Source organism: Rana temporaria, chromosome 4, assembly GCF_905171775.1.
Source record: "Rana temporaria chromosome 4, aRanTem1.1, whole genome shotgun sequence".
Classification (NCBI taxonomy): Eukaryota; Metazoa; Chordata; class Amphibia; order Anura; family Ranidae; genus Rana; species Rana temporaria.
The window spans coordinates 200,846,641-200,864,190 of NC_053492.1; the positions used below are offsets into that span (position 1 = coordinate 200,846,641).

Sequence of the window (17,550 nt, forward strand, 5' to 3'; positions counted from 1 at the left end):
GCCCTCCCGAGGGGGGAACCACATGCCATGTTCTGTGATGCTGTGGGGATACCCTAGCAACACCCCCCCCACATTATCCTAGTGGCTGCGATTGTTCTGGAGGAAGCCAGCTACACAGTGCGATATACTGAGGAGGCATTGATCAGGTATGTTTTAACATTCTCTAGTGGCAATCTTTAGGCATGACATCTGCTCAAAGAAGATCCATAAGTGAACCAAGTTCCTTAGGAGTCTTCACGTACAGGAGGAGGGGAGGAGTTACATCATGGCTCCGTAGGATTGAGGGCAGCAGCTAGCTTCATGCTCTCCCCCAGGTGAAAAAGAGAGAAGACCCTTCTGTTTGATTGTTATTTTTGACCATGTTTCAATACTCAGGCTTACCTTGAGAGATTTTTTTCTAAGGTAAGGTTAAAAAAACACCTGAGACAACAAATCAATCCCCCCCCCCCCCCGATGCTCTACAAGCCCCTCCAACAAAGCAAAATATGACAGATATGATTGAAATGATATCTCGTCTAGAACGAACAATTAAAAGGTAAAATGGGAGCCAGAAGAAGAGATATTCAGAGGGTAGAAGGAAGAGAAGAACTATAAGAACATAAAAATGCAATAGTTAAATTAAGAGATAGAGCTGATATGGACTGGATGGACATAAGAAATGCCGTTAGACTTGAGGATCAAGAAAATCGTAGTAGAAGCAAAAATCTCCGGGTAAGGGGACTTTCTAAAGAAGTGAAGGATGCAGAATTACACTGCACATAGGGATCTCCCAAGGGATATTATAGTAAGGTTTCAAGATTATGAACAAAAAGGAGCAATGGAATATAAAGGTGTTAAGCTACTTATGTTTTCAGACCTGTCCCCAGAGACTCTAGCACGTAAAAGGGCATTGAAGCCATTAAAGGGTCGCTAAAGGAAAAAAATTTAGCCAAATAGCTTCCTTTACCTTCCTGCAGTGCTGGTTTCATGTCATCATTGTTCGTTTTTGCTCTGATGTTGCTGTAATTCTTCTGTTATGGACACTTCCTGGTTGTCGGTTTCCTGATGACCACAGTACTGGGAGATTCCAGTTTCATTTTCCAAACCATCACTGCTCTATGGCTCTGTACATGCACACAGGCAGGATAACATGTAAAAACGAAACTACAGGTACATTATGTGATTGATTTTTATCCATTTTTAATGAATTTTAAAAATAAATCAGTTAACTATTATGTCTCTATACCCCGTAAACAGTCATTTCAGCAACTGATGGGGCTTTCCAGCCTGTCCGTCAGTAAAAAAATCAGGGGGTCTCAGCTTATGTTCGGTTCCCAGAAGATATAAAAGGAATTTTGTAATAAATTAATTGAATATCCAAAATATATATATATATATATATATATATATATATATATATATATATATATATATATATATATATATATATATATATATATATATATATATATATATAACAAACACACACACACACACACACACACAATATATATATATAACAAACACACACACACACACACACAATATATATATATACACATACACATACACATACACATACACATACATATATATATATATACATATACACACACACACACACACACACACACACGTGGATAACTGGGAAAAGAGACCCCCGGCATGGAGAAGGTGGAAAGACCAGATTATTGGTTGCTGCGTTTTTTTTGGGGGGGGGGTTGGGAACAGATAAGGAGGAGGATAAGGGTTAAGTAAGAATGCTCTATAAGACCTCTGAAAGAGTGGAGGGAGGGAAAGGAAGGGAAGAGAAGATGGAAGTTAATTAAAGTCACCTGGGGGGGGGGGGGGATGGAGGGGATATGTCTACCCTTAATCCGGGAGTCGCTTCTAACTTGGAGACCAGGGGAACCGGAGAATAGGGGGATTTATAAGAAAGGCCCGCTCGGCAGGATGCCTGGCTAGGCGCAGACTGAGGGAGTCTTAACATTGGTGAACAATGTTATATAGGGGGGGGGGGGGAGTATATGTGGTCTCAAGGTACTCCTTATAAGGTGTTGAAGTTACATTTTGAAGATCCGGTTTAGTACCGAACCCAGGACCATGACCTCCCCCCCCCCCCCTTGTGGAAATGTTAGAAATAGGGCTGTTACTGATCAAAAATGTTCTGTTCGATTAATCGTTTTATTTTTTTTAAATCGATTAATCGACTAATTTCAATTATAACGCACATACAGATCCAACTACTTTTAGCTGATCTCCTTGCAGGCTGATTCCCAGTGCAGCTACCAAAACACTGGAAAAATGGATAGCAGGATACAAAAAACACACAAAGGCAGCGCTCGATGGGAATAGAATTAAAACTTTCATAGTCTTCAAGTAGGTACCCAAATAAATATTGCACTGGAGATAAAATCGATGTAGCTACATAAAACTGTAAACATGGTGCGAGTAATACCAAACAGTACCAAAAGCTCCCAATGATGGTGGCTTCACATGTGGACTCTCTGATCAGAAGTGCATTCTTTGATCAAAAGTGCCTGAGTTAAAAACCAGGAGTTGGCTATTATCTGCTTCTGCTTGCAGATTTTTTTTCCCCCTCTTTTTCTCTGATACTTTTTAAACAGCTTTTTTTCTTTTTCCTTTCTGCTAATTAAGGGGAGGGTTTAATTGTTCACAGGTGTGTGTTTATACTCACCTGTGAAGACCTGTGAACAAAGTGGCTGTACAAACTCCCATAGGAGCTGGCTCCCAATGATGGTGGCTTCACATGTGGACTCTCTGGTCAGAAGTGCATTCTTTGATCAAAAGTGCCTGAGTTAAAAACCAGGAGTTTGAAACAGGAGGTAAGACAGGAGTCTTCATTATTTTTTTTCAATCACTGATCCAGAACAAGCTTGCAGCTAATAAAGTTGGAACTCTTGATATATAGATGCAGCGGTGCAGCAGACGCTCTCATCTTAGTCTGCTCACCCCAGGGATAGTGAGAGCAGGACGCTCTCAAACGAGTCGGCTCTCCCCAGGGATAGTGCAGCCAGGCAGGGTCCTCCCAGCTCTCAGGTGCTGCAGACACAGCTCAAAAAAACAGGACTAAGACCCCCCCCACACCCCCCTAGCCAATTGATCCAGGGTTGCACTGATCGCCGTTAAGGGGTCAGGAAGGAATTTTTCCCCCCGATCGCTGCAGATTGGCACAGCACGCCTGGGGTTTTTCGCCATCCTCTGGACCAATCGGGGGGAGAGAAGACTCAACGAGTGATGGCTCACTTGGACAGTCTTCCACCCATCACGTCCGGCGGCTCTTCCCGCATCCGCGCCAGACCAGGCCTCATTCGCGGCCGCCGCAATTAGGAAAGACTGACGACAATGTGACTGGCGACAATGGCTAATCTGCGATACTCTGCGGACTCTATTCGGGGTCTGAGACAATTCGCAACAGCATTACCAGCCGTCACCAAAAAGGCCTTAAAAATAGAGCAACTTTTGAGATTCGATCGACCATCAAAAATGTAAACTATTTAACCCAGCTCAAGCACATATCATGTGCTTTGATCAACACAAGATCGGCAGTAAAACACCGATTAGAAATCCACGATTTCTTACTACAAAACGATCTAGACTGCCTCTTTATTACAGAAAGCTGGCTCTCAGACGACTGCAACACCATTCTCGGAGAATTGGTGCCAGAAAACTATCGCATTATAACGGAAAACAGAATAGGGCAAAGAGGAGGAGGCCTGGCGGTGATCCACAAGAATCACATTACAATCACTAAGCCAGCCCTTCAAAATCCTCTTCCATTCATGGAAACCCTTACTCTTAAACTTCAAACTTCCCCCCAGGAGACTGTTCACATTCTCCTCTGCTATAGACCACCCGGGCCTAAATCGCAGCTTCTACCATCATTGACGGAGTTTATATCCACTTATACCCTTAACAGCAAACATTTTTTGCTGCTCGGGGACTTTAATCTGTGGGCCAACTCCGCACAGGATCCCATTGCGGACGCCTGCATCGATCACCTGGAGGGATTAGGGCTACAGCAACTTATATGCGGGCCAACACATGCTTCAGGTCACACACTCGACCTAATTTTCAGACAAAATCTGAAAATAAGCATTTTAGAAAATGAACCATTGCCATGGACAGATCACCATGCAATCAATTTCATAATCTCCAAAATTCCCCCAGTGATAAAAGCACCCAAGCCGGTGACAATACACTGGGCTAGATCTCAGAAGAAGCTCCATTCGGAACTCTTTAAATCTACCTTGGGAAACAGAATCAAAACAATCCATCGACATCAAACAGCCGCAGATACACTGGATGCCATAAACGCAGCCCTGCTAGTCAGCCGATTTAGTAGCACCGAAACGCAAAGCCTGCATCCAAAAAAGAAAGTCTGGCTGGTTCAACAACCAGCTGTCGCTTCTGAAGCAAGAGCGCAGAAGGGCAGAAGCCGCCTGGAAAAGAAGCCCTGCAGAGGATAACCTCATCATAACAACACAATATCATAAAGAAATCTTCAAAGCCAAAAAACATCATTTTTCTATGGCGATTAACAGCACCCTAAACCGCCCCCGCGAACTCTTCAAGATGGTCACCCAGACCATGAATCTAGGATGTCTTGAAGTCCCCAACTCAGACACCCAAGAGTTCTGTAATGAACTATCGGATTTCTTCATCAACAAAAATTGAAAGAATCCGGGAAAGCATCTTGCAAAACAATACCCCCCTCAACCCCACCGTCAATCAACCACAAAACACCCACAGAAACGCTCTACAATCAACAAAGTTCACTCTGGAACCGATCTCCATCGATACCACAAAAAATATCATTGGTGCTTTGCGGAACAGCACATCGCCCAATGATATCATCCCCACCAAACTGCTGAAGGAATGTGCCGACATCCTGGCACCACCCATCACACAGCTTATAAACCAGTCATTTAAGGAAGGCACAGTGCCATCCCTGTTGAAAGAGGGCACAATCCAGCCCATCTTGAAAAAACCTAACCTGGATCCCAAGGACCCAACTCACCGCCGTCCCATAACAGGCCTAAATGTTCTCTCCAAGATAATGGAGAAAGTAGTGGTACAACAGCTGCAACAGCATCTAGATACCCACAATCTACTGGATCCATTACAATCAGGCTTCCGTCCCGGACACGGGACAGAAACGGCCGTACTCAAAATATGGGACGATGCCCTCGAGGCCGCAGACGAGGGAGAATCCTGTCTCCTGGTTCTGCTGGACCTAAGCGCAGCCTTTGACACGGTAGACCACAAACTGTTACTGATGCGACTAGCCAAGGTAGCAGAAGTCGCAGAAGGTGATTTACCATGGTTTTCCTCCTTTCTTGAAAACCGATCACAAACAGTTAAATTGGGTTCTTTCACATCGGAAAAGCGCACGGTGTCATGTGGAGTCCCCCAAGGATCCCCCCTGTCACCGGTGCTTTTCAACATCTATCTTTGCCCTCTCTTTGATATTATCAGTAGCCAAGAACTACTCTATCACTCTTATGCAGACGATACGCAACTGTATTTTCGCATCTGCAACAAAAAGGATCATCTCAGTTTAGAGAAATGTCTCTCTTCGATAGAAAACTGGATGACAAAGAGTTATCTTAAACTCAACAGTTCCAAAACAGAACTTCTTATGTTTCACTCCAGCCGAAAGAGTCAACTGGCAACAACCTGGACACCGCCGCCCATTCTGGGCCAAATCATCACCCCTAGCTCCAAAGTCAAAAGTCTAGGAGTCATTTTTGATACCTTCATGACAATGGACGCACAAATAGGGTCAGTAGTCAGCGGATCGCACCATTTGTTGCGCCTACTACGCAGACTTATTCCATTTATCCCCAAAGAAGACGTAGCAGTCGTGGTGGGAACAATCGTGAATTCCAGACTGGACTATGCTAACGCCCTCTACCTCGGACTCCCAAAGTACCAAATCTCCCGTCTGCAAGTCGTTCAGAATTTTTTTCCCCCAGTCTGGTGACTGGGGGAAAAAAAATGGGAATCAATCTCACCTTCGTTGAGAACCCTTCACTGGTTGCCAGTAAAAGACAGAATTGTATTTAAAGCACTCTGCCTGACACATAAGTGCATCCATGGGAAGGCTCCGCAATATCTTTGCGACAAGATAGAACCTCACAATTCGAATCGCGTTCTGCGATCCACCGACCAAAATCTGGTCAGGGTACCAAAAACCAAATACAAGTCCAAAGGAGAAAGAAGGTTTGCTTTTCAAGGTCCGAGACTATGGAACGCTTTACCAACCAGCGTTCGGTTGGAGGAAAACCACCTGACTTCAGAAGACGGATCAAAACTCTGCTCTTTTGATGTCATGAGACACGAACAACTAGCGCCCAGAAGCGATTCAGTTCGCATGCACCGCGCTTTATAAGTTTTTCATTCATTCATTCATTCATTCATTCATTCAAAAGCAGTCATAAAAACATGTAGTTAAGTATGATACTGGTATAATAATGTGTACAACGATACCACTGCTGAATCCAGATGAGGAGAGGTTAACATCAGTCCGTCGGCATGTAGATGTCCCATGAAGGGAACTATCACAACTCCCAGTGGATGGTTGTAGAATCCCAGGTTGATAGAGGGAAGTGTAACAGCCCTTGCGTGTGGCAGATAGTAAGGTCCCGCTGGCATGCAGATATGAAGGCACAGCAAAGGAGCCCTTCAGATGGACACGGCAAGCCCCGCCGGTGTCCGTGACGTTACTGGATCTCCGACGGAACTCCCTGAAGGTCCAGAAGCCGGCGGAGAGGCGAGTACCAATCAAAAGAATTTAATCAATCAAAAAGATTTTGATCGATCAAAAAAATTAAAGAATAATCGATTAATTAAAAGTTAATTTGCACAGCCTTAGTTAAAAAGTTTTATTTCATGAGATTAGGAAAGAAGCCTCTTGGATTTGTTATAGGCCTGATTGTGGCCATTGGTTCAGCCAAAGGCCTAAAACATAGATGGTAGTGCTAAAAATAGTTAAGTACAATGTACGAGGGCTAAATCGCCCAAACAATATCAGATATTACAGGAAATGGAGACAATTAGCCAACATAGTGTTTCTACAAGAGACCCATCTGAAAATGACATCCAAGACCAGATTAAACAAAAAAAAAAAAAAAAAAAAAACACTAAAAAAAAATGACTCTATATATGGTACCACAGCTATTCCCCCAATAAAAGATCAAAGGGAATTGCGATTGGGTTCAACAGGAATACAAGGTTTATATTAGAAACTATGGAAGTAGAGGAGGGAAGATATCCATTTATCAGAGGCTCCCTATCCAACATGAAATATACATTAGTAAATGTTTACTGTCCAAATCTTAGTCCAGCAGCGCATTTGAAAAAAAGAGTTATGACGAAGCTAGAGGGTTTTAGAGAGGGAAAGGTTGTAATGGCAGGTGATTTTAATTTTGTTTATGATCCTGTAATAGATACCCAACCTGTTTTATTGAGGTCAGGAGAATTCTCCATCCAAGGGAGAAGGATTTTACATACTATTAGTCTGTCCATGGGTCATATTGCAGAATAGACCATATCCTGCTGGATCATTGGCTGTTGGAGGGATAGAAATAAAAATAACGCTCTCTGATCATGCCCCAGTGAAAATGTCTTTGGACATGGGGGGATACTACAGGGCCGTAGAGAATGGATGAATCCCTCTTATACGATGCCAAGACAGCCAATGACTTGGAAAAGGATATGTGCCTCGTCTTTAAAGAAAATGACATGGAAGATATAGCCATGAAAGAAACTAAAAAAAAAAAACTGAGGGACTCACGGTATGGGAGGGGTTATACAGAAGAGGGGACTTCCTGTCTTGGGCTTGCCAGTGTCCATCACCTGAAGGTGGCCTATAACCCACATAGTTATTACTATGCAGCCCTGTGTCACGTGATGTACGAAAAAGAAAAGACCATACACTTTGTACTAGATATATATATTATATATATATAAAGAAAAAAAAAAAGTGGTCTTTCACCTTCAAATGACTTTGTTTTATAGGATTTGTACTGTCCTATGGCAGTTCTTACTAAAATTAATTTTAGATGATTTCATGCAATAGTTTCCTTTGAAAAAAGTAAATAAATGATAACAATCCCCATAAAGATAACAAGTTCACGTAGAGCTCATAAACATAATAGAAATAAAATAAAGTGTCAAAGAATGTTGTTTTAGTCTTGATCTCTTGTATGTTTAAAGGAATATTCTGTGACAAAATAAATCACCTGTCTTAGATGTATCTTTATAGCACTTTGAACACAGAGTTAAAAGATGTTGCTGAAAGCCATTGGTGTTATCTATAACCATAGCAACTCGTGCAGTTGCTATAGGCCTGGAGAAGAGCCCACTAGGGAGGCTTGTTGAGGCAACAAACACAGAAAAATCAGTGTACCTCTAAAAATAACACAGATCCAGTACGATTAACCTTCACCTTCTGAAGTCTCCATTCCAGAACAGCTGATGGCTAGACACACTGGACGGGTTTGGGATCATGCTGTGGCTAATCATAGATCTCCCTTTCTTCATGTGCATGCAGTGGCGTAGCGTGGGGGGGTGCTTTGGCCCCGGGCACGATATTTAGGGGGGCGCCAGTGTGTCGTGTGACTACTGGTTGCCTCCTCCTAATTTTAAGTTCTGTGTCCCCAGCGCTCTGGCGCCATGTTTAGTGTGATTGGGCGTATGGGGGTCATGTGAGGCATAGGGCTGGCCTGTCCGTGATTGCAGTTTCTCCTGAAGTCCCGCCTCTGGACATGACCACCACACGCTCAAATCACAGTGCACCGGACACACACACACACACACACACACACACACACACACGTACCAAATGGTGATGAAACCATCAACATCTACTCAACACACAGCCTTTGAACCCCAGCATATGCCTATTTCTTGACAGGACTAGCACATTCTCTTAATTCTGTTTACGTGTATAAATAAAACCATTGCGCTACAATTTGTGCCATGCTATTTATGCTTATCTTCTACAAAAAGGAAAAATCCTTTGGGATTCTTGCTCAGGATCTTGATGGCCTTCTCAGTCATTTCTGCTAGGGATGGGTCCATGGAAGGATCACGACTTAGTTCATATTTCATGTCTTTTGGTTCAAACAGCCCTAAAAAGTTGGAAAAACAAGTTTAATGCATTTATGGTTCTATGCAACTGAAATAAACTGTCAAAGGGTTCAGGTGATTATGGAAACCTTCCCAGAATTAAATATGCTACTGAAAAACTTCTTTCCAAAAATGTTAATTGATTGGCAGCCCGATTTTTATTTAAAGGAGCTCCATATGTAGTTCCAAATATGTAAATTGTAATTTATACAAAATATTAGATGAAATTTGACTTGCTGGCAAGTAAAGTAAACCCTCATATATAAAACGTAATCACTGGAATTCATAAACAGCGCAGTAAACACTCTTCAGGATTCTATGGGACCTCCGCACCACAATTGTTGGTGCTTTGGGAAAGATTCATGTACCCATCAGAAACTGGTACTGTACATTAATCTGTCGCACCAAGGATGGCACCAAGGACAATCTGCCTGGTAACTACATCGGTCACATTTGACAGGCTGAGGAGTTTTGTTATGGGATGGGGCCTGATGGGAAACTGACAGAATAGTTCCCCCATCAGGTCTGCCATCCTTGCCGATTTGGGCACTGAAATTTTTAAATAGACCAGCATAGTGTCACAAATGCCTAAAGGATAAGTTTGCTGGCTGTCCCGTGTTGACGCCAAGACTGAGAACTGAGCAATCACATGACAGTTGATCATTAAGGTCTCAGTCATCTCGGAGCAGAGATCAGCGATTGTCAGTCACTGCTCTCCACTCTGTTCCTCCAGCACTCACTGAAGCACTGGCCTGAAGAGGGTGTCGGGCACAGCTGGCTTTCTGTCCTAGCAATACACAGTGAGCCAGAGCCAGCTCAGGTTATCTCAACAATATGGTCAGGATCTTTCTAGAACCTAAATCAGCTCTGATGTCAGCTGACTCGGCAATGGCCCACTATAAGCTGGCTGGATGTCAAAAGAGCACAAATGTAGGTACAGTCACGTGAAAAAAAAAAAAAAAAGGTAGTCATACTTCTTTGAATTAATCCCCCCCCCCCCCCCCCCCCCCCAATCTGTGCTGTGAAACAAAATATTTGCACTTAATTGATACTCTACCCATTAAGTAATCTGTTGTGGTTTCATTCACAGCATCAAAGCCTTGTTTATTCCACACATACTTGGACCTCTGGGAAAAAAAATAATAAAATTGAATGACATTAGTTGTCAGAGACGTTCATTATATGCTTTATAATGCCAAAGGGGAATACCTGGTCTCACATAAACCAGTAATTAGGAGTAGACATGACCATTTTGCTCAAACAAACCTGGATTTTGTTTTTCCAGTAAAGAGAAACCTGAAGGTTAGGTGAGGGTTATCAAGAGAACTGGTAAATGCAGCTCACCCTCATCTCTTCATGTGTACACTGCTCCTCCCTTGGCTCACAATTTTTTTATTCAAACGTTTTCAATTTTACAACACTTAAACATGCATCAAGCTTAAAAGGAGTTGTAAAGGATTTTTTTTTTTCTGAAATTACCGTTTACAGGGTATAGAGGATATACTAGTTAACCGATTCCTTTTAAAAATGATTAAAAATTGATTTTATCTATCATATAATGTACCTGCAGTTTCTAGTTTCGTTTTTGCATGTTGTTTCCTGCTTCTGTGATGTACAGAGCCCAAAGCCAATACAGGGCAGGGATGGTTTGGAAAACGAAACCGATTGGTACTGAGGGGTTTTAGACACACAGTAATCACACCTTGATTAGTGACCACAGAGAGAAAGCTCCCAGTACTGTGGTTATCAGGAAACAGACAACCAGGAAGTGTGGAGATCAGAGAAGAATTACAGCAACTTGAGAGCAAAAAACGAATAATGAGGACATGAAAACAGCACTGCATTAAGGTAAAGGAAGCTATTCAGATAAAAAAAAAAATTCCTTTTACAAACCCTTTAAACACCAATATATTAGAATATATATTTATAAATTCTTATTTCAAACAATCCCTAATATCTTTAATATAATAACTAGAAATAACCACACAAAAACAAAAAAACACAAAAAAGGAGAAAGAATTTTTGTGGGGGAATCGCTCCTTACCTCGCCCCTCCAAACTATCACTATAGAACCTCCCAAACAGGGGCGGAGTGACCATTCGGGCACCAACCGAGGGCCGACATCATTTCCTGCCAAACTTTATTCATAAGTATCCTTGTTGGGCTAGTTTGGGTGTATGCTAATAATCCCGATTCCAGTTGAGCCATAAGACTGGATCACGAGCATTGGCTCAGTAACAGCTTGTATTGGGTCTTTTCAGTCTATTGTCCCCCACAAAATACTGCAATTGGGAAGCTATAAAGTATGTTCTTGGCTGTGGCAGGGTAGACAAGGGTAGACAAGCTAATCCTCAAGCCCTTTCCTTTCCATAATAGCTTGCAAAACAAAATAAAATCTATTTTTTTTTAAACCATTTTAACGGGATCCATATAGGCGAGTTATGTAAAACAAAGTAACTGAGGGGCCCAAATAATTTTTATTAGATTTGCTTGGCAATTTAGACCAGAATGGGAATTCAATTATACTCCAAATAATCTTTCATCCTTGGTTATATCCATATTCCTAGATATTTAAAAATTAAAAAACGTAACTTTAATTTGTTGGGCCTCTTCCGGTATTTTCAGGCCATCTAATGGGAAAATAACCGATTTATCCCAATTGATAAAGCCTGAAAATTGGGCAATTTTTTCTTTATAAGGGTCATTAGGGAAATCAATGACTTGTCGTATCTCAGAGAAACAATAGTGAGTTATTCGCATACAAATGAAAATCTTTTCATTCATTGTCCCTCTAACAAACCCACCGATATCCTCTGACTGTCGAATCGCTTACGCTAGCAGTTCCACCGCAAACAAAGGGGACAAAAGGGCACCCCTGGCAAGTTCCTCTTGATAATGAAAAGAACTCTGTCGCTAACCCATCCATTTGCATACTTGGAGCAGAGTACAATAGCTTTACCCATCGTATAAATTTATGTCCCAGGCCAAACCTGTCTAATAGCTCCCACAACTATGTCCACTCGACTGCTTTCACAGCGTTGAGTGACAAAATAGCCCTCTTTCGGGTTGTCTACTGGTAACTGCATATTTAAAAAGGGAGTCTCCTTAAATTAATTGCTGTAGACCTAGTATGTATAAAGCCAGATTGATCTGGATGGATCAGTCCCTGCATGGACTCTACCCAGTCTTGCTGCCAGATCCTTGCCAGAATCTTAGCATCTGAGTTTAGGAGGGATATCAGGTGGTAAGATTCCAGTATCAAAGGATCCTTATCTGGTTTTGGCAGCACTATAATACAGGCTTCATCCATAGAATCCGGGAGTTTAAATGTTTCCCAGGCCTGGTTAAGCACTCATTAGTTCCGGTAGCAGAACGTTTCCATAATGTTTGTACACTTCTGCCGGTAACCTGTCTAAACCTGGGGCCTTAACATTTGGGTATTCTGACACTGCCTGTTCTACCACCTCCATAGTCAGAGGGGCATTGGAGGGAGAAGGCAGTTTTAAAGGGCCTAGGAATTCTAAGTTCCATGGGATACTCAACCTTGCTCTGATACAAATCACTGTAAAAAGGATAAGAAATAATCCAGAATGTCATTTTGATCCTGTGCAATTTCCCCCCTATTTTACATATAGCAGAGAGAAAATGTGTTCTCTTGAGATATCGCTACAACCGCCAGCATATGACCTGGTCTCTCGCCTTCCTCCAAACCGCAACATCTGGAGAGAAAGCAAGCCCCATCAGCCTTCTCCAATACCATTTGTCTATATAAATTGTTGTGTATCCCTCCAGGCGCAGCAGTTAGGAGTAGTAGGGTCCTGTATATACTGGGCTTCCCTTTGCCGAACCTCTGCTCCCAATAACTACTCCTGTTTTAAGTACAATTTTCTATGGACACTTATTGCCTTTAATAGAACACCCCTCAAAAATGCCTTCAGTGTCCCAAACCACCTGAAGTGAAGCAGAGTTCTCATTAATAAAAATAAAAACTCCCTTATAGCTTGACTCATTGCGTCTGAGATTATTCCTTTAGCCAGAATGCTGGGACCCACCATTAGGGCTTCATCTTAGGTTTTACTTTTTTTAAGAAACTAAAATTGGGGAGTGATGTGATAAACCCCTAGTCAAATATTGTATATTAGACACCCATGGAAAAACTAGTTCCGTACCAAATGTTAAATCTATTCTCGATAGAGTCTGGTACGTACTAGAACAACAAGAGTACATACAGGATAATGGATTTTTAAGTTGCCATATATTGTGTAGACCCAGTTCTCAGCAATATCTCCAAAAAAAAAAAAAAAAAAAACACAGTATCCCCCTGAGTTCCAGCTGGATATCGATCTTTACTAGGATTACAAATGCTATTAAAATCTCCCAAAATCAAACAGGCATCCCTGGATTATCTATCAGGAATAAGCCTACTGTATCTGTTCCCTGTGTAGCATGAAGGGGGCGGGCTTGCTTGTAGAGTGACAGGAATCCCGGGACGAGCCCCCACGTGTAGCACTGACCCCGAAGGAGCTGCTGGTTTAATTTGGGCCTGCACTCTACCAATAAACCCCACTAACTTGGCTCAATCCCTTTGGCACAGTTGTGATGCAATGCAATACAATGTAAGACAATACAAAATACCTGTATTGTAACCCCAGGATCCACTGACTGCACTTGGAGGAAAAAAACAGTACGCCACAACAACTGGATACTTAAACTAGAGATATATTTTACTGTGAAATATGCAAAAAAGTGATTACAGTAATTATGCTGTCATCCCAACGTAAGACTGCACAATTGATTTCAACATAAACTTTTTGAAAACAGTATACATATACATAAGTTTATATCTGGGAGCTCCCCCTACTTTATAAGCTATGCGCGAGATCTCACTTAAATTACTTAGTCCTGGATCTTTTCTTCGCTAGCTAAAGTAACTCCTTGAGATTTGTAATCCACAGTTTTGATGATTCAAATTGAAGTGAAAGCAGAGGCGTTGCTAGGGGGGTGCGGGCCGCCCCGGGTGACACCATCCCAATATATATATATATATATATATATATATATATATATATATATATATATATATATATATATATTTTTTTTTTTTAAGCCGACGTGGGGGGGCCGGCTCCCCCCCCCGCGACTGCAGCGATGAGCGCCGCGGAATTGGAGCGCTGCGGTACAAGAGGAGGGGGGGTTGCGGGGTGACACCGCAGCACCATCCATCCCCTCCTCTCACAGCCATGGGCTGTTAGCGGTGGTCGGCAGTCGGCACACAGGCACAGCCCACTCCTCTCTGTTTGTGTGTACAGAGGGGGAGGGGCCGAGGGGACCTTCTGTCCATGTGCCGTGGCGCTGCATGCGATGATCTGAGGTACTGAATGGGGAGGGGGGGTGTTTGCACCTGGAGGGATTTCACTGAAGGGGTGGGGGGGTGTACTAAGGGGGTGTTTGCACTGAGGGGGTTTTCACTGAGGGGGGGTGTCTGCACTGAAGGGGGGTCTGTGTAACATGCAGGGTTCCAGAGGTGCACGTGGCTGTGTAATGTAAAAGGGGTGCAGTGTTGCAGGGTGCTGTGCAATGTAAAAGGGTCCAGAGATGCAGGGTGCTGTGCAATGTAAAAGGGTCCAGAGATGCAGGGTGCTATGAGATGTAAAGGGGTCAAGTGATGCAGGGTGCTGTGTAATGTAAAGGGGTCCAGTGGTGCAGGGTGCTGTGTAATGTAAAAGGGTCCAGAGATGAAGGGGGCTGTGAGATGTAAATGGGTCCAGTGATGCAGGGTACTGTGTAATTTTAAAGGGGTCCAGTGATGCAGGGTACTGTGTAATTTTAAAGGGGTCCAGTGATGCAGGGGGCTGTGTAATGTAAAGAGGTCCAGAGGTGCAGGGTGCTGTGTAATGTAAAGGGGTCCAGTGATACAGGGTGCTGTGTAATTTTAGAGGGGTCCAGTGATGCAGGGTACTGTGTAATTTTAAAGGGGTCCGCAGCACCATCCATCCCCTCACAGCCATGGGCTGTTAGCGGTGGTCGGCAGTCGGCACACAGGCACAGCCCACTCCTCTGTTTGTGTGTACAGAGGGGGAGGGGCCGAGGGGACCTTCTGTCCATGTGCCGTGGCGCTGCATGCGATGATCTGAGGTACTGAATGGGGAGGGGGGTGTTTGCACCTGGAGGGATTTCACTGAAGGGGTGGGGGGGGGGTGTACTAAGGGGGTGTTTGCACTGAGGGGGTTTTCACTGAGGGGGGGTGTCTGCACTGAAGGGGGGTCTGTGTAACATGCAGGGGTCCAGAGGTGCACGTGGCTGTGTAATGTAAAAGGGGTGCAGTAATGCAGGGTGCTGTGTAATGTAAAGGGGTGCAGAGGGCTGTGTAGTGTAAAAGGGTCCAGGGGGGCTATGTGATATAAAGGGGTGCAGCCGGCTGTGTAATGTAAAAGGGGTGCAGTGATGCAGGGTGCTGTGCAATGTAAAAGGGTCCAGAGATGCAGGATGCTGTGTAATGTAAAGGGGTGCAGAGGGCTGTGTAGTGTAAAAGGGTCCAGGGGGGCTATGTGATATAAAGGGGTGCAGCCGGCTGTGTAATGTAAAAGGGGTGCAGTGATGCAGGGTGCTGTGCAATGTAAAAGGGTCCAGATATCAGGGTGCTGTGCAATGTAAAAGGGTCCAGAGATGCAGGGTGCTATGAGATGTAAAGGGGTCAAGTGATGCAGGGTGCTGTGTAATGTAAAGGGGTCCAGTGATGCAGGGTACTGTGTAATTTTAAAGGGGTCCAGTGATGTAGGGGGCTGTGTAATGTAAAGAGGTCCAGGGTGCTGTGTAATGTAAAAGGGTCCAGAGGTGAAGGGGGCTGTGAGATGTAAAGGGGTCCAGTGATGCAGGGTACTGTGTAATTTTAAAGGGGTCCAGTGATGCAGGGGGCTGTGTAATGTAAAGAGGTCCAGAGGTGCAGAGTGCTGTGTAATGTAAAGGGGTCCAGTGATACAGGGTGCTGTGTAATTTTAAAGGGGTCCAGTGATGCAGGGGGCTGTGTAATGTAAAGAGGTCCAGAGTGCTGTGTAATGTAAAAGGGTCCAGAGGTGAAGGGGGCTGTGAGATGTAAAGGGGTCCAGTGATGCAGGGTGCTGTGTAATTTTAAAGGGGTCCAGTGATGCAGGGTGCTGTGTAATTTTAAAGGGGTCCAGTGATGCAGGGTGCTGTGTAATTTTAAAGGGGTCCAGTGATGCAGGGGGCTGTGTAATGTAAAGGGGTCCAGAGGTGCAGTTGTGGAGAGGGGTACACAGTAGTAACAAAAAGATATTGAAGGATGCAGAGGTATGCAGGGGGCACAGTGGGGTGTTTTTACCTTTTTAACGTGGGGGGGTGCCAGATATTGGATCCGGCCCGGGTGCCAAATGCTCTAGGTACGCCCCTGGCCTATAGGCTCCTGAGATGTGAATTCCGGTTCTGGAGAAAGAGAGGTGGGGGGAGGGGACAAAGAAAAATGGAGAGAAAGAAGAAGGGATAGAACGAACAAGAAAGATGGATAGGGAGAGAGAGAAAAGGGGAAGAAAGGAGAACAGAGAGCAAACAGTAGGGTAAAAAAATATTTGAAAAAATGTTCTTGGGGGGGGGGGGGGGTGATACCATATTTTACCGCACCAGGTGACACCAACCCTAGTGACGCCACTGAGTGAAAGTGCTCCTGGTGTAACTGCAACAACTATTTTAAAGTCGATTGAAACGTCAAAGTAGATAGGCCTCAAGCCTCCTCAGTGTCAGTTTCTCTGCTCCTCTGTGGAACTATAAATCCCAGTGAGGTCTGTATATGAGTCTAACTGCGTGTGGAACTTAGCAAACTGTGGGTCATGACCCGCTCACCCACTGGATAAGAGCTCTGGGTAGTAACTTTTGTCCTGTGACTGCAACTTGCTTCTCTGTCAGCTCTGTTCAGCTCCGCTGGATGGATCCGGTCCTCCGATGCTCGGATGAGTGTCTCTCGGTCTCTGCAATCCGGCCACCATCCCTCCGGCACCCTTAGATCACTTGCCATAACAACCGGGATAGTTTTCCCCTGTGTGCCCTCATCTCCAAAGAAACCAAAAATCTAAACAAAACATCTCTCTGCATTACCAGTGTTTGGTCACTAGATGGCTCCAAATACTTAAACATAGCAATGTCCATAGACGTTGTATTAAAGTATGCAAACACATCAATATACAAGAATGTCAGCGCTACACACCAGTATAAATTTTATTTCAAACAGTTTACACACTAACAAAAATATATCTACCCTGTGGATCCGGGATCACTTGCCTACAAGAAAATTGTACTTTGGAAGAAATTAATATGCTTGTACTTCTTGCATACGTAGAGCACATTATATTTTGCAACAAATTCACTGTATCTCGGGTCAAATGTGTTTCCTGCAGGCAAACCATT

At 43.7% G+C, this 17,550-nt stretch overlaps 1 protein-coding gene across 1 annotated transcript in view; it reads right to left on the minus strand.

Moving 5' to 3' along the window:
- Positions 1-17,550, minus strand: part of LOC120936905 (alkaline phosphatase, tissue-nonspecific isozyme-like) — a 64,852-nt gene that overhangs the window by 19,096 nt on the left and 28,206 nt on the right. The window contains exons 6-7 of the mRNA XM_040349686.1: positions 10,193-10,262; positions 9,003-9,137 (exon numbers count right to left, since the gene is read on the minus strand). Coding sequence (XP_040205620.1) covers positions 9,003-9,137; positions 10,193-10,262 — 205 coding nt within the window. The remainder of the gene's footprint in view (positions 1-9,002; positions 9,138-10,192; positions 10,263-17,550) is intronic.